The sequence below is a fragment of the Streptopelia decaocto genome, assembly GCF_964273445.1.
Source record: "Streptopelia decaocto genome assembly, chromosome: 10".
Taxonomy (NCBI): Eukaryota; Metazoa; Chordata; class Aves; order Columbiformes; family Columbidae; genus Streptopelia; species Streptopelia decaocto.
Window position 1 is genome coordinate 11,624,236 of NC_138665.1, and position 18,340 is coordinate 11,642,575.

Consider the following 18,340-nt stretch of genomic DNA (forward strand, 5'->3'; position numbering starts at 1 on the left):
TTTTTTTTTTTTCCCAGGCAAAACTATATCTCATAACCCCCAAATGCTTGCTGAAATTTTAGGTGTTTGAAATTCACAAGTTTGTTTAAGAGTCTTCTGACTGATAAGAGAGAAGGTCAGGCTGTGAAGGGATGTGCTGGATTGTGAGATGCTGGGGTTTGAAATCCTGAGACTGAGAGCAGGAGTGTGTTCGCCTGCATCCGAATAACTGCTCAAATGCTACAGATCCCTTCCCAGAGGCAAAGTGCCCACAGTGTGAATAACAACTTGATATCTACACAACATTTGCTCTGCCAGATGATATTTAGAAAAGCTAAACCACAATCCTAAGCAAAAGCGCTTGGTCAATGATCCTTAGTAAAGCAGATTCCTTATTGCATACAGTGCAGCCTCTACAACTCAACTTTCCAAAATGAGTAAAGCATGAAAGGCAGATGAATTCAGATGAAATTAAACCACAAGTATCCATTGCACTTCACAAATAAAACCCTCTGCTTACTCTACATGCATTCACTTAATTGGGACAAATGCTCAAATGGTCCAGCAAAGCAGTTTTTTGCCTGCCATGTTTATTAATATCAACAATATGAATGATAGGCTGCAGAATATTATCTATAAATTTGATTTAAAATTCATCAATGCAGATCAGGAAATAATTAAAAAGAGTTAACAGTAATGTAATCAGGAAACAGAAAGCCTGATTTGATCAGCCTGCCCAATCAAAGCAGCTTTACTTTTCAAATCCTGTATATTCAGGGCTTAGCAACAAACTATTCAAAATAGCACATCAAGTCCAGAAACATTTACAGACTGTATCTGAGGAAAGATCCACATGGACAATCTTTCCCTTCATAAAAAGAGACACAAGTCACAGAACACCCAGCTCAATAGCAGTGAAAAAGCACACTTAGTACACCAGGTTTTGTTTGTTTTTTTTAATAAAAATTATTGCATCTTAAGTATTTAAATTCTCGGGTCAAACCACTGAGCTTAATCACAGAAATGCAAAAAAATCCTTTTAGTTTGCAAAGAATTACATGACCAGTAAAGCACATAGCACCATTTGCAAACTTCAGCACCGAGATTATAGCACTGGCATATGCAGTTCACTTGCATTTTAGACTCTGCTAGACATAAAATGAAATTTACTTATGCCTTTTAATTAACGTGGCGTGCAAGACCATCTCTGAAATGTGTATTTGAGCAATATAAAGCATTGCTCAAAGTATGAAGCGTTTAATCCTATGCTCCTCTGAGCTGAGGTAACTACACACCTGACTGTGCACCAAAGAAATATCGGTGGATGTTTCCATGACTAATGATATTCATCTGTTCATGGGAGTAGGGCCAAGCATGTTAAAATTAATAAGCTGCCCATATAGTATAAGCAGATAACAAAAACATACTCAGTACTAGAAAGTTACAGTCATCATTTACTGTGAGGCTGGTTTGTTAAAATAAAGATGTGTGGTAGAAAACAGTGTGCCTCTGCTGCCCTTCCACAGATTACTGCCTTCTGTATTTTTACTTTGAAGATGATTAGGGATACTAAGAAGTCACGTAACATGTGTTGTCAGTAGATAATAAAGGTATCTTTTCATTTTGAGAGTAATCTTGCTTTGACTTTCATTTAGTTTTCATTGGACTGAAGTGTCTAATATAAGTACAGTAAATCAACATAGTTTTAATGGTCAAAGTTCAATTACCTAATACAAGGTATTTGTTTCTGTAGGATAGAGTCAAACACAAGGGTATTGAGGATAAAGAGCAACATTCATCAAATGCGGATTAAATGAAACAAAGACTTGGTGAGTAGAATTCCATCTCATTTTGTTTGAAGGACTACAACAACTTTGATTTTCACGGCCTCTAAGATCATGACATTACGCCACTGAAATTTTAAGAAACAAAAATTATACCATCACTCTTCATTTTCTACACTGTTGCCTTTGGAACAGATTACAAAGTACAATTTCCTATTATTTTTCAGTGAAGAAGGAAAAATTGTGAGAACAGTTAGCCCAGATTTTAATCTTCATTGCCCGCTGAACAGCGGCACTGTGATGCATGACCCTGACCTTTCGCAGCCGGGTATATTTTGACTGTTTGCCCACTCAGCTCCATCCCTACATTTTAGTGAGGCCGTAAACAAGAGATGTGGAATGGCATGCCCAGCAAATCACAGAATGCTGAAAAGGTCAAAATAGTAGTGCCGAATGTTTCTACTCTGTAATTTACAGAATATATGAGGCATTCACAACCTAATAACTCATTCATATGACAAAAACTGTAGTGAATGTAAAATGGCAGAACATGAATTCCTTCCAGTGACAGCGTTTCTAACAAGCACAGAAAATGGTGCAAACTTTGCCCTGTGGTTCTCTTTTCTGAAACATTAATATTGCCTGACTTTCGATGCACAATAGCATATGCCTGTGGACTGTGCAGTCAAATATCTCTGTGTTTGCAGTCATGCTCAGAACCCAAAAGTCAAGGTCCCCGAGGGAAAAATCCTGGTCAAAGCCTTCCCTATCCATACTCCTTCTCACCCTTCTCAGAGCACTCTCTGAGTTCCAGGTGATTTTATTGTCACAACGCTCCTAGAAACCAGAAAAGTGCTACCCTCACTTCAAAACCTCCTGCCAAGGTCAGGAGAACTACAGCAGAACAAAAAAATGGCAGAGCTCTTATCAGCAGCCCTAATCCCCCGCTCTCCACTAAGACTATCTTTTCTACTTTCTGTCCCATGGGCTGAACTTCATTTTTATAGAAACAAATTTGTGCCCATTTCTCAGACACAAGTCAAATGCAGTAAATCTAGTAACCAAGCCCAGTTCAGCATAGCTGCATGTCTGTGGCAGTTGAAGTGATGGTTGTATTTGTTAATGACAGTTTAGTCCTAATGAAGTGCTCAAGACACACGCCCTGGAAACCCTCACACAACAGTCACCACTTTCAGAGAAAGCTTCCTGGCGCAAGATGATTTGAGGCATTCCTCCATCACCATACGTTGGCTGATACCCTTGGATGAATGCTGTTGAACAACTGTACACCAGGACATACAGGAGTGGTTTGTATTTACTACTTTCTTGTAACAAAAAAGAACAAAACAGATCTACCTGAGGCGTTGCTGTTTCAAACCTAACTGCAAGGATATCTGACATCAATTCCTCCATTTTTTCTATAAAGACAGCATAATTTTGTCCTCAGAGTATATATCAGACTTATGTAAAACCCATTGAAAGAAACATCAGCAACAAATAGTTTACAGAAGTACAAAAGAAAATTTGGAAAGTGCCAGATCTTCCTTTCTGACATATCTGTGCCAATCCCATGGATCAGTAACCAGAATTTGGCCTCATCTTTCCAAGTCCATTAAAACAAAAGAAAGAAGTGTGGGAATAAACTGTTCTCAGCTTCACAGATGTAAATCTGGATTAACCATACAAAAGGCAAAAAAATGGTGGTTTTACACCAGCCGAACAACAAATCCCAGCCTCAAGTCTCTGAAGTACAGCATTTCACCATTATCCCTGAGAGAAGCAGAAATATTAACGACGTACCAAATTAGCATCAAAGCATTAACGGTAATACACTTAGGGTATTTAGGGAACTACTTCTAAACCTAAATGCCAGACAATTTGTCTCTAATATTCCCTGCAGATTAGTACAAAATGATTGTAATAGATGCAAATCCTGCCTCCTTTCATACAGGCACGTATGGCTGAAAGAGCTGTGGAGCTGTGTCCCTCATGCTGCAGAGGAGGCAGGTCCTGGAGAATACACTCCTGGTTACTCTTCATTTCCTAGTGAAAATTGCTCTTTCTTGAACTTCTGTGCATGAAGGGGTGACCTCATTAATGTTTACAGATATATAAAGGGTGAGTGTCATGCAAAAAGAGTTATATGATCAGCAAATCAATAATGACAGACACTGTTGGATTGTCTCAAATAGACAGCCTTGGTATGAAATTCATGTCTCCAGAAGATCTTGCAGAACTTCTTTTTTAACCATTATTATTTATTTTTAAGCAGAGAAGTGTGGTCACAAGGAAAATTAAGACTCTGGACAGTAAATGTAGTATTTTAAATATGTCAGCAAATGCATGGATGTTCACCTCCCAAATGACACCTTCCAGCAAATGCTTAAAACAAAAAGGACCTTTTTTTAAAAAAAACCCTGCTTTTATTCTGTTCCTATACCTGTCAGCAGATGTAACTTTGTATATTCCCTTGCACTTGTTTTGCAGTAGTTCTATTGATCCACTTAATAACTAGTCCCAAGGAATTGCACTGTTAAATCTTCTAGAAACAAAATCTTTCTGAACAGGTCAGCTATTAAGAAAAACAAGAATCCTCATAAACTATGCATTTTCTTTCTTCAGCATCTTTAGAAGCAGAGAAACTACCATGACAAAAGTGAGTTAAACCTCTTGACATTTTCCCTGTTCAGTAAATGAATTCACATAGATGTTTCTTGTTCTGTTTTCTTAGACTCCTGCTACATTCTTAAGTAAATGACTGAAAACAAAACCAGTACACAGTTGAAAAATAAATTACACATAAATGACAGATTCAACTAATACAGAGACAAACATGCAAATGTTAATTCCAATTAACTCATTCATAAGGAAAACTTGACATTGCAGTCACTGTAATACATGGTACAGAATTAACAGACTTCTATTTTCATAATCCATTTTTAGCTCTTTCGATACTCTGTGGAGCACACAAGAATAAAATAGCAGACATGGTGCAAGCTATATGACTCTGGGAGCTGCTTATACATAGACTAGCTAGATACAGTTCCTACAAGATCCTTGTAGGTCCTGGTCCAGCCAAGAACCAGCAGAGCACAACTATGTTCAGTTTTGTGTCCCTCATGACAAGACAGACCTTGAGGTGCTGGAGAGAGTTCAGAGAAAGGCAGCGAGGCTGGTGAGGGGCCTGGAGCACAGTCTGAGGAGAAGCAGCTGAGGGACCTGGGGCTGTTCAGCCTGGAGAACAGGAGGCTGAGGGGAAACCTTATTGTTCTCTACAACTACCTGAAAGGAGGCTGTAGCATGGAGGGTGTTGACTTCTTCTCCCAAGTTACAAGGGGTAGGACAAGAGGAAATGGCCTCAGGTTGCATCAGGGCAGGTTCAGATTGACTATCAGGAAAACTTTAGTCACAGAGAGGGTTGTCAGGCATTGGAACAGGTTGCCCAAAGAAGTGGTGGAGTCACCACCCCTGGAGATGTTTAAAAGACATGTAGATGTGGTGCTTAGGGACATGGTTTAGAGGTGGATTAATGATTTGACTTCAGGATCTGAAGTATCTTTTTCAACCTGAACAATTCTGTGACTCCATGATTCTATTCTATGTGCTTCCTTTCTTCTACAAATGCTTATGTCCCTGCCATGCTGCTTTAACACCAGCTGAGGGCTGGCAGCGCAGTAACTCACAGCTCCCTATGTATCACTCGGATTTTGGCTCCTTGGTGCTACCATAATTGTGCAAAGGAGCTAGTTCAGAGAAGAAACCTGCTCTGTAATCATGTAATCAAAATACAAAGGATTGGTACAAGGCTAGCTGGAAAATAATTTTTAAAATAAATTAAGAAATCAGCAGAGTGATGTACCAACAAGTCATCTTAAGATCCCACCTGCTGTCAGAACAACTGTATACGCAAATAGATAACAGATCTTTAAAACTCACTGCACTGTAGCCTTGAGACTTCTGACTGGGCTTTTGATCTTTACTTTTCTAAATCACGTAAGGAATTCTCTAACCTCAGGAATTTGGTATCAACAGGCGTCTTTCAACAACTACTTCAAATCACATTGGTATAAGCTTTAATAAATTCACATTCAGAGCTTTACATGGGAGACAGTCACATTTTACAAACAGAGTTGGGAGGAGTAGAGCGTTATGGCTCAAAACTCTTCATGAGCAATCTTAGGGCCCTTCTGCTAAAACCACACCATCTCCTGGGCAGAAGACCTGCATGTATTTTGGCTCATACTATCAAATTTGATTTTACTGTCATGAAGACAACTCAGTGACATCTTTTTTTTTTCCAGGAAGAACATTATATTATCAGATTAATGTAATATATATTCACAACGACATATACTATGTAGTAAAAATAAACATTATTTGTTAAAACCAAGATATAACAAAAATAAATGTGCTGTATACCATGTAATAAAGAACTATTACTAGTCCGACACCAATGCAAAGAGCTAAAGAACAAATAAAAAGGATTTTTTAGGTTTTGTTTTAATGAAAAGGAAGCAGCAAATGAACAATAAAAATATTCTGTCATTAGTTTCTAGTTTGCCCAAGATGACGTGATTATCTGACCTGGTAAAGCACCTGAGACAATGAAATTGTTTCAGACTATTGCTCTAATCCTCTGGGATGTTCTTTTGTCCTCCTGTCAACCTGCGTCTCTCTGGCTCTGTTTCTCCAGCACAAGCGAATACAGAAAACAAGAAAAGAAGCAAATTCCAGTTTCTGCTTCTCTCTAACCTTGACAGGGTTGGTTTTGATCTCTGTCACATTCCAGAGGAAAACAGAAAAAGCAAAAAGTACATTCACGCTCCTTGAGAAGATCAAGGCAGGCTCTGGGCCATGTTTGAAGCCTGAAGGAACTCTTATCCACTGTCAATAAGAATTGTGCATACTTAATTTCATTTGAATCCTCTCATAAAAGCTGAAAGCCAAAAGGTGAATACTGAAGTCTGTAATCAGGTCAAATAAGCTGCTAAATAGTTAGGCCACTGCACAGAGATCTAGGAAGATTTTGCATTGCATTGTGCTAATCAGTAAGGATGAAGACGGCAAATAATTATTAATCTCCTCTGCTTTTCAAGCAAAGACCACTATTTCTGTAAAGATTAGTTTTCCAATAGAAATCTAAAATAATCTCTGCAGAACAAGTAGACGGATTAAACTCCATTCCTTTTGTACTTTAGTGGCATGTTCATACTTGCACAGCCACTGAAAGAGCAGGCGTATTGGGTGATCTGACTTCATGGGCTAGAGGCCCTGTAAAACACAGAAACTTTGCTTTGATTTCTAATAAAATACTGAAGTATGTCACTTGTTCAAAACTTCCAGGAGCTTAACAAGATTTCAAAGAAGTATTCCAGCAGATGACCTTACATACAACTTTCTCCCCTGTTACTTTGCTGTAATCAAACGATTCTCTTTCCTGCGGAGCTCTAACACGGAGTGAGAGCCTGCAGCACATCGCAGGGGTCGGCACAGCTCCCAGCCCAAAGCTGCAGGTGGCCTCCACAACATGAAGATGCTCCCTGAGAATTTTCGAGCCCTATCTGTTTGCCATTTAAAATCGAGAGGGAAATCAATGAGCTTCTTTGTATGTTAAAGAAATAAGTTCAGGTTCTTTCATAAGCATTAATCTTTTACACATAATATGAATACAGTTTAGCGGCAATAACCAAACCCATTAACACATAAAAAAAAGCACACCATATGTAAATTCCCTGATCTTAGGGGACAACTAATGGATTACAAATCTTGCATCTTTATATGCTGGAATGTATTTCCTTCCAGAGATATTCCAATATCCTATTACTGAGCCATATCTCCAAGGAGAGGAGTGTGTTTGTTTGTTTTAATTTATTTTTTAATCAAACCTCCTTTTAATCAGTCAGAACAAAATGTTTTCACACAGAAAAAAAAAATAAAGAAGAAACTCAATGCAAAAGTCCTGATGGAACAGGGGAAGTTGGAAGAGAAAATGAAGACAGAATAAATATGCACAAAACAAAGATGTGTACTCTTCGAGTGGCTTTATTACACAGATATATGCAGGGACAGTTTGCTCCCAAAGGAAATCATTAGAAAACTGACTTTTAAGAAGCTAAAGCAGGAGACTGAATTCAGCCTTTTGGGCTGATCCAAACTTCGATGACTGTGTTTTCCTGTTAATTCTGGTGGGCTTTTGACTATAGCTTCAGATTCATTTTGTCTTTTTCTGCTTTAGGGCCAATTTCTGCTCAGGTACAGACATGTGAGTCCCATGGAGGGGAACCTGAATATGCACATACAGCCCAACTGCAGAATTCATCTGGCACCAGCTGCTTCCCAGATCCACTGCCATCCTCCCTGTGCAAGCCCTTGCAGGCTCCTCAGTCAAGCCAGGTATATGAGAGAAAGATGATCTTTAAGATTAGCTAAGGTCACAAATGATTCATATTCTCACCACATTTCAACAAACACATTCAAGAACTCAAGCCCTGTTTTTAAATACTTCATAGCATCTTAATTGGTTCACGGAAATTGTTAGGCACCTGGTTTAGTAACATGGAGGTGCCGTTGTATCAAGCTCAAATAGACCCTGTAGGGTTTCACAAAAACAAACAAACAGTTTTACCATGAAAAAAGTTTCATTCTGACCCTGCTTGCCTCTAAACACCATTCAAACACTGAATCCTGGCCAGCTTTGGTATAAAAAGAAGAGAGTCAAGCTCAAGAAAGAAAACGCCAAAGCTTCAGCCCAGAGTGAATAATACACATCTGCAACACATTTCTTTTAATTTAATCTCATGGCACCACAGTCCTCAAAGGTAATTCCAATTCTGCCTCTCAAAAATCAAAAATCTATTTTCAAGTCACTGAAAAAAACTCTGGAACTTCAAAGCTGAGCAGTTCTTTCAGCACCAAGATGCATCACAGTTCCCCAAAGTTAGCAGTACTCTCTAACATTAGTGTCTCAACACAAGAGAAAATACAGGCTGCCAGCTGAGGTTCAGAGATGTGTATTCACAGAAGAATATATAATAGGAGTGAGAAAAGCATACAGGCATTTTAGTCAAAATTCCATTCTGGTAAGCATTCAGAACAACCTGAAAACACACTGTTTTACATTAACTTGTAAAGGAATCAGCACTTCTTTTATGAGAATATTTGTCTTAGGGTGAACATCAACTGATCAGTACAGCACCAATGTAGACACGTATTACTCTATCAATCATATATTAAAAAGAGCAGTGTGCTTTATATTTAATACTCAATGTCACCAATTAGTACTGCCATCCCCTGATTTTACACTAGTTCATTCACTCAAATTGCCATGGCAATAAATTCTACAGCTACAAATGAAAAGCTGCAAATGGATTTGCATGTAATAACAGTACCACTAAACCTTTCTTACCACTTTCAATTTTTCCCATCTGCTACCAGAGTGCAAGTGTAGGATCTATTATTCCCAGAAGGGGACTTACCCAGCTGGACATCTATAACAGCTGGCTGGTTCTCCATGGGGAACAACGGCTTTGGAGGTTTGTCTGTGAGTAAAGCTAGAAAAGAAAATGAGAAAACGTAATGGAAAAATTGAGACCAATGATTACAAAAGAAAAGCCCTGTCATGTAAGCAATCAAAAGCTTGTACTCTTGACGGCATGTAAACATTTATTACATCACATGGCTGTTCCACTGCCAACGTGTTACCACTTTCCTAGGGGCTGCGGTGGCCCACTGATTCAATGGAAATGAGCTGTTTCAAGAGTGACATTTTAATACAAAGCAGCAAAACAAACTCCATTTCTCACTTTTATTCTACTTATAGCAACTATATCAAGAATTTTAGATCCTCACCTTGTGAAGTTAATGCATGAGAGTGAGAGTATATTTTCAGTACTGATCTTTTTCTGTTCAACATGTACAAGAGCTCTGCTTTTCTTATACTCTAATTCCTCACATGAAAAAACCCTGTCAATAAATGATTAGATAGAAAGAGCAAGTGCCACTAGACTCGAATAACATAGTTGAACTGTAACCTGCTGCCAGCCATGAGAAGGACCTCTTCACAGGCATTGCTTGCCATTTTCTCTCAACTCATCACAGAAAATTAGAGGTAGTATTGTCTGGCCCTGGCATCTGCTGAGGGGGAACTTCATAGCTTGAGTCACAACCTGACAATATTGCTTTTCTGTTTTTTATACTGTCTAGGCAGAGTTGCTCAGACTGCCTGCTTGAAGGAGCCAGGAAAAATAAGTACTACAAAGGTGTTAAAAAATTAACTATGTTCTTAACTGCCTCTGTGCAACTGAGGTTAGTAACTTCTTAAAAGAATGAACCAAAAATCTCTCGAAAATGCATTTTGGCCTAGGAAGGACACTATTCAGACTTCTTAGGAAGGTAACACATTGGCCTGTGTCTAAATGCCGGAGCACCCCAGATGCTCAGCACAGAGAGAATGGCTTCTGCCAGGGACGAGCAGCTATTTACTGCAGCTTCACATGAACCTGCTGCAGAACGTGCTGGAGGGAGCGGAAAGGTCACAGTGCCTCGCAAAGGGGTTTTGGGATTTAACCCCAGCACTAACAGAATCAAGTCCTTTGTCCAGACTATGTCAGAACAAGCAACACTCTCACCAACCCTTTACAGGACTCCTTCAGGAGACATTAGGATGTGTTTAAAGCTCAGCACACACACAAGACCTCATAAGTGAAGGCTGAAATGGGGAAAGAGATGAGCTCGAGAGCACAATTCTAAACAACCTGATATACCCAGTAAATTCTGAGTTGGGTGGAAATTTGATGTGGGGGAAGTAGGGGAAGAAAAAGCCCAAATCCCCCAAATCCCAGCTAAGTGCAGTCCCGTGTACTTTGTGAAAAGCCTCAATAGTGTTCCACTTTCTGGTATATAACCAACACTTTTTTTCTCAGCATATTTTCTGTAGTTTTTCAGGCTTTTGCTGCTACCTTTGGGCTTTTCTTGCATTGTTATGTTTCATCTCTGGTACTAAATTTTACTCTGTGTGCACTGTAGGATGTGGAGAAAACTTGGTGGGGTAGCTGCACCCCGGCTGTGCCAGTGTGCTCAGGCTTTTCTTCCTTTAAGTACCTTTTATATCTCACTCCCACCAGCACCCCTTGAAATCCAACCTGACCAGTGCTTCTCCCTGGTTCCTTTGGCGTTACTTCCAGCCCTGGGATGTTTTCTAAATGTGCTCCTGTGTGTCACATTTTAAATGGCTATATTTTGCCATATTGTTCTTGGAGAGTAATCGTTATAATGAACTGGCAGCCTGTCAGAGCTCTTTACACAGGAACTGAAATGGCCCAAAGGGATTTTGAGTCTAGAAGGCAATGAACTGCCGGCTCTTCAATGTCGTATGTGTTTACAGAAAACAAAACCCATTCTTATTTTAGAGGTCAGACATCAGATCACTTATTTGCCTTACGAAATTCACTTTTGGTCCTTCTTAAACACTAAGGCAGCACAATATATTCTCAGCTATAAGGAATTCTAATAGTTAATGATCTCTGTACTTGACAGAAGTCCATAAGCAACCTTTATTCAAATGTCCATTTCTCTAAAATAAGTTTCTATAATTCTTCTAACAGTTTTACAGATGTGTGGCACTCTGATTTCCAGCCTTGCTAGAAGTTGAAGCAGAACAAAAAGTTGATGCTGTTACTGTATCAACATGTCTTTAATAAAGCTAATAATATTATGCATTCTCACCTAAATCTTACTTCACCTCCCAGAAAAGTACTTTAAATTAAAACAACTACAGGCACAGCAAACACTACTCTTACAGCAAGGTTGGTTATTAGTTCCACAAAGCAACAATTCCTGCAGCCACACAGACAGACCTGCCTTTGCCAGACCCCAGGTCTGACGATGCAGCGCTACCAGCTTGCTTTGCCTTTACTTGCTGTTCTAGGATTTCGTCCCACAAACAGGCTGGGGCACCTTTGACTGCATTTGTTTGTGCAAGTACCAGCTGACACAGTACGCTACTGTATTGAGACTGAGAGGAGGACTCACAGACTGCTGCTTTGCTTTGTTCGAGGGTTACCCCAGGCACGCTACCTGGGGAATCACTTGAAGTCACAGGTGTTCGATAACAAGCTGGAAAACACATGTCTTTACCCAGAGGCACCTGGCAACGCATGTGCCTCCCATAAGATCTCAGAGGGCATGGTCAGAGACCATTTAGCAGCCACACTACTAGGAGAATGTTTCCTTCTACACTCATACTCATCCCATTAGAAAGTAACACACAAACTTTAAAACAGTCATCAAGTTTCTGTAATTTCAACATTTGTCATAAGTTTTTTTCCATAAAAGGAATAAAGGAATACTGTTGTACAAATCAATACACTGATCTGATCCTGCACAACTGTTCGTCCAGGTGCATTTCCTTTCCCAGAACACATGATACTTCTGTTCTCTACTTTTCATAGGCACAAGGAATATCCTGAAGTACCTCAAGAAAGTAGAGAAGAGACCTGCAAAAATATTAGGTCTCTCCAATTACTTACACGGTGATCTTTAGCAAACACGGGACAGCATGACTTGCTGCACAGGACAATGTCTAGCTATCCACAGGACCAACAGAAGAAGACAACAGCTTTGAAGGAGCAGCTCCTGCTTCCAAGTGCCAGAGCAGCATAAGAGCCTAGAGGCTAACTTTTTCCACCACAACATTACTGTTTCAAAAATCTCTCATTCCATATTCAAACATACATCTGACACACTAATGAGTTCTCCTCAAAAAGCACAAAGCAGTTGAAAACAAACAGCCTTAGGATATCATTACTTAGAGATAAACAATGATAACCAGTTAGAAAAAACTACCAGGCATCTCAGCAAGCACCAGTTCCTTCACAGCTTGTTATTTCCTATGCAATTTCCTACCTTCCTTCTGCAGCAGCCTTGCAGTGCTCTCCCCACCCCAATCAGACTTCTTTTACAGCAACCACAATGACAGACAGCCCACACTGCTGCTACAATGAATAAAAGTCTCCTACTAGAGTTTTTGGGTGGTTCAGCTAAACACAACTTCTCAATTTAATGCAGATCAGCTTCCCCCTGTGCCATGCAAAGGCATGCTCTAGGCCAACAGGCATCACCTGTGCTGCACAGAGCTGAACTGCTGCCAGGATGAAGCCAGACAGCACCAGGGTCATGTACTGAATTCCAGGTGCTTGTGATCTGAAGGGATTCTTTCTTGTGACTCAGCACAGCTGCAGCATTTTCCAGACCAGATAACTCTTCTAAGGGAAATGAAGGCACGAGGCTAGAAATGTTAATTCATATGTGGCAAAGAACCATAGAATGGTTTGGGTTGGAAGGGACCTTCAAGATCATCTGGTTCCAACCCCCCTGCCATGGGCAGGGACACCTTCCACCAGACCGGGTTTCTCAAAGCCACGTCCAACCCGACCTGGAACACTTCCCGGGATGGGGCATCCACAGCTTCTCCGGGCAGCCTGTTCAGTGCCTCCCTGCCCTCCTGGGGAAGGCTTCCTTTTATCTAATCTAAAATCTCCCCTCTTTCAGTTCAAAGCCATTACCCCCTGTCTTATCACTACATGCCCTTGTAAAAAGTCCCTCTCCAGCTTTCCTGTAGGTCCCCTTCAGGTGTTGGAAGGCTGCTATAAGGTCTCCCTGGAGCCTCATCCATCCCCAGACAGAGCTCCACGAATTCCAGTCATTGACACAAAGGGTGGCATCCCCTCCTCATCTCTCCTGCCTGTCATTCCTAAAGAGCCTGTGTCCTTCCATTCCAATACTCCAGTCAGAGGAGCCATCCCACCACGTCTCTGTGATGGCAATAAGAACACAACCCTGCAGGTGTGCATATCTCTAACTCCCCTGGTTTATCCCCCATGCTATGTGTGTTTGCATTTAAATTGGGCCCCCGATGAGGCTGACTTACTGGCTGGAGTGGCTGGAATTCCTATGTGCTCCTCTTCAGGTGCTCTCCTGCTGACCTGTGATCATTCTCCAGGCTGACCAGAACTGGTCAAATGCTGGAGAAGGGTTGTCTTATTTTTCCTCAGGGCGGGTAATGGCTTTTCCTCTTCTTGTGGTAAGCACCCAAAGTACAATTGCTGTTCTATAATTACGCTATTGATGTACCTCCTGGACATTTGTTCATGTAATTTGCAATGATGAAAGGAACAATTATCCAAATATGAAGCAGAATGCAGAGAATTTAACAAAATTGTTTCAGATCTTCTATGAGACAATTACATGCCAACCTACTTCCTTCAATCGAAGGATCTGGCATTTTCCCACCATTAATTAACACAGAGCCTGTAGTATCATTCAATCAAGAATCTGGCTAACCTTTTGACAGCAGAACCGATCTGTTTGAATAGCATCCTCTGGGGCAAATAACAGCATGCCAAATCCTTAATCTGAAACTAGCTCATACCCAAAGTTAAGCTTTTGTTCACTCTTAGTTCAAATATCCGTGCTTCCAGGCACGGCTTAGATCTACGTTGGCATCTCAAAATCTTGGCGGTGACATTGCAACTTTCACACCACAGATGAAGATGGAACTAACTGCATGCAAAACGCTACATCAATGTTAACCAGAGGGCAAATCTTGCTAAGAGAAGCTCAGTATCACACCTTTTAAAAAATACGTACCTAACTCCCTTTGGCTCATCTGAAATCCCCAGCTTGTGCCAAAAGAGTTCTCAATGGCTGACAATAAAATGCTTCAGGCCTGACCTGCTACTGCTTTATCTTTTATGTTGCTGCTTACACCTAAGCAAATGTGTGAGCCAATTGTGCAGATGTAAATGTGACAGCTATAGTCTTGGCTCCCAGGAACTGAACTGTGCCCTTGCAGAGTTAAAAGCTTGTCTAAAGAACCAAGGGATCCCACCTGGACTTGTAATAAGTATTCTCTGTGGACTGAGCCTCTAACACACGTTGACCAGCAAGTCCCGCTCTCAGATCAGAATGCATTCTTTTCATTTTTTTGGCACAACAGTGAATTACCTCACAAGGTGAAAAGCAGTGGAAAACCACATAAAAAACCTCATTCATAAAAATGGAGCTTTGTGAGGCTGTGTTTATATGGGGACTCCGTTCCCTGATTAGCTGTAGTATGTTCTACCAGTCAGTCAAAACGCACTTCAGCATTCAGCTGTTGTGCTGCCTTTCCTTCACCACAGTATCAAGCTGACAAAATGATTGCACCTTCATCCGTCATTTGCTGTAACAGAAATAAAGCCATTGCAACAAAATGTTGTCAAAGGATAAATGTCTCCATCTTTGAAAATAAACACTGAAGACTTACTCTCAATAAACTCAAACTCCATAAACTCAGAACTTGTGTGGAAGCCAGGAGTGCATTAATCAGGGACAAAGAGGGTTTTTTTATTATTATTCAAGCAGGAAATGCATCTTTTGGGACAATGGGGTGAAATCATACAGCAGCTGGATGCCTCCCTCTCTGCCACCATCACCACGAATACCACTTTTTGAAAACTCTACCTAGGATCAAAAGTGCCTTAATGCATTGTCTGCTCTCTCTCTCTGTGGGGCTGTTTTCTGCAAGAAGGAGTTTAGCACCTTTTTGATTAACACTAAATAATTGGAACTAATCAGATGAATTTTTTTTGTGACATAGAAAGAAGGACAACACAATCACAGTTTTAAGGAAGATGCTGTGTCCATGCTGAAATGCAGCTCACGAGGGAAATGAATTTTGAGGCACTGAAATGCTCTTGGATCATTACCGATGGTTTTGATTCTAACCCATTAAGTCCTCAATGACTTGGAACGGACCCTTGTTTGACAGGTCATACTATTAGCACCAAGAAAAAACTGGCCGTGACTGCAGCCCCCTTGACTTTGAGAGCAGTCAAAATCCTAAACAACCATAATAGCTATGTTGGTCCTGTTCTTGCCAGCTCTTCCAATAGTTTCTGCTGCAGGCATGACCTTGCAGCCCATGGTAATTGTTTAAAACTAGTAACAGCAGCTGGCAATAATCTCTGGACAAGAAGTCTTGCTGCCAGACTTCTCAGCTAAGATGTCTTCAGCTTCTGCGCACAGGTGCTGTCATAGTGCACTGAGACAGGCACACTGCTGTGGAGAGAAGAGCAGGAGCACCAAGTACTACCTGAACTCTGTTGGGTACATGGAAATGTTAAGAAAAGTAGAAAAGAACAAGATTTTGGGTTGGGGATTTTCTAGTTTTCAGATTGGTGCAGGACCTTTTCCCCCTTCTTACAGGGCAATCAAGTCATGTAGGGTTGTAGAAAATGAAATGGTGAGATTCCGGTGGAACTTATGCAACAGAATATGACTTACGCAGACTGTGGTGAAGTGGAATAGAAACAATAGCATAGATTGCACATTATTGAAGCACAGATGGCAAAATCCCACAAGGTGCCCATCACGAAGTAATTACAACATGGCTGAACACTTATCACTACTACAATATACGTGTTAAATGCCAGCGGCAGCTGACTCTTAGGCATCCCCTGATGTGAAACACTTAGCGACACTGATGGTATGGGTTACTATCAGTGTGTCACTCGAGTCATTGTAAGGTGGGTGCTGGAAAGGAGAATAATTCCGTGTTAGTAGGACTCTCACTGAAGTGATGATACCAAGTTTCCTTACTCCTGTGGTTGCCAACCCACCTTTTCATTGCATTTCTAAATTTCACAGATTGGATTAGAAAATGCGTGACCATTTTATTTCTTTCCTAAATTTGGATCGTGCAGCTTTCTTTTATGAAGCAAGCATAAGTTTCCTCTGAAGTAAAGAAAAAAGTGCAATAAATTGTTACTAAATGTAAATTACATTTCCGTACAATATAATTCATGAAAACCTCAAATGGAGTGTGCTTTATTTAATGAACAGAGTGTATTTAACACAAAGGACACATCATGTCACCTGCACTCAAAATGTTTCTCTTGGACTCTGAGCTGAAATAAGATGCTTGAAATTACCCTCTATTTCAAGGGGATCTGCAAAGAACATTTTATAATATTTTATCTTTTGGCTTTTTAAATTCTTTTTTATTTCTGTCTTATAAAAAAGTAAAGAAGTGGTGACGAATGAAGCCAAATCCCATTATTCATCTTGAAGGGACAGCTGGAGACTTTGCATGCAAATGAATGCTATCATTCTTGTCAACCTGAAGTCAGAGTACCAAAAGCCTGCAGTCCACAACCAATTAATATTCCCTGATCAAGCTGACCACTCACACACAGTGAACTATTGCTCCACAGCACAACCCCAGCAATGTGAATTATTGTGGAGTGGATTTTATGTGTCGTTTTAGTAAAACCCAAAGTAATGCATTCTTTTCTGAAACTAACAACCTCGCTATAATACAGATAGTGTATCAAAGGATCATTCCTGTGGAAGATAAATGCCAGCTGAACCAAATATTAAGCACTTATGATACGATATCTAGGCAAAAAAATGGGTGGTCTTCTTGGGGCTGGGCAAAGCCACCTCCAAGCTCCAGAGCAGCCTCTGGCCAGTGTACGGCACAATCTGGTGAAGAAGGAGCCGGTGCCATTTGCCACCTCTCTTAGTTCACTGTTTCAGGCAGCTGCATGGCTGACCCTGAGGTAGCCCTGAGTCCAAACCTTCTTTACACACCAAATGTTCCTCTGCAGTTTTTCAAAGATGACAGAACTACTGGAGATCAACATTAAAAATGCATTTCACCTGAAGTCTCAAAGGCAGTGGAGACCATTTAAAAGTTGGATGTTGGACATGATCAGATGCTGCACAGTGTAACAGCTCAGCCTGCTTTGATGTTCAGCAGGACCATTTTTAATTTCAAAGCTGTTATACCACAAACAATTTTTAGATAGAATTTCAATTGTATTTTTTTTAGATTAATGACATTCACAAGTAAGAAACATGGAACTTCTGTTAAGTCATCTCTTGCCAATTGATTTTGCTCCATAGGGGGTTAATGAGTAGGTTTCACCCTGCCCCATTCCAGGCTATTAATTCTGATGCATTTTTTGGATAGCACCCTGGCTTACAAAGCTTGCTACAATGATGAAAAATTTTACTATACTTGACAAGGAAAACCTTCTCATAAAATGTTTATGCAATATTTATGTAGGCTCTTTGTCTCTAACTTGCCTTCAAAAGCTGCAAAATATATTCCACCAGGTTTTGCTATTTTTTTTTTTAATTTTACCACTGAGAAGCTTTTAATCAGATTATTCACTAAGCACATGTAGCCTTGTTAAGAAAAAAATTGGGCCAAATCATGTCATTATTGGTTGGGTGAGCAGGAAAATGAATAAAAGCAGGCATAATGTAGGCATGTAAAGAAATCATAGATACACTCACTACTGGTTATCCTGCCTCACGACAAAAGATCAAGCAAATGTAAATCTTCTGATGAAAGACAATGCTTTAAGAAATGAAGGAGATAGATATCCCATGAAATTTGTATTCTTATTTGAGGCAAAGGGTTTAAAAGAATTACCAAAAAAAAAGTAGCATCCACAGAGATCTCTGGTGGGATGACCCATTTTCAGAGTCAGCACTGCTGCCTTTCACCACTTTCATCAGAGTTTATACCA

At 40.3% G+C, this 18,340-nt stretch overlaps 1 protein-coding gene across 1 annotated transcript in view; it reads right to left on the reverse strand.

The window, feature by feature from the left end:
* The window catches only part of IL1RAPL2 (interleukin 1 receptor accessory protein like 2), a 362,581-nt gene that overhangs the window by 95,681 nt on the left and 248,560 nt on the right, over positions 1-18,340 (reverse strand). The window contains exon 6 of the mRNA XM_082061910.1: positions 9,239-9,313. Within this exon, the coding sequence (XP_081918036.1) occupies positions 9,239-9,313 (75 nt within the window). The remainder of the gene's footprint in view (positions 1-9,238; positions 9,314-18,340) is intronic.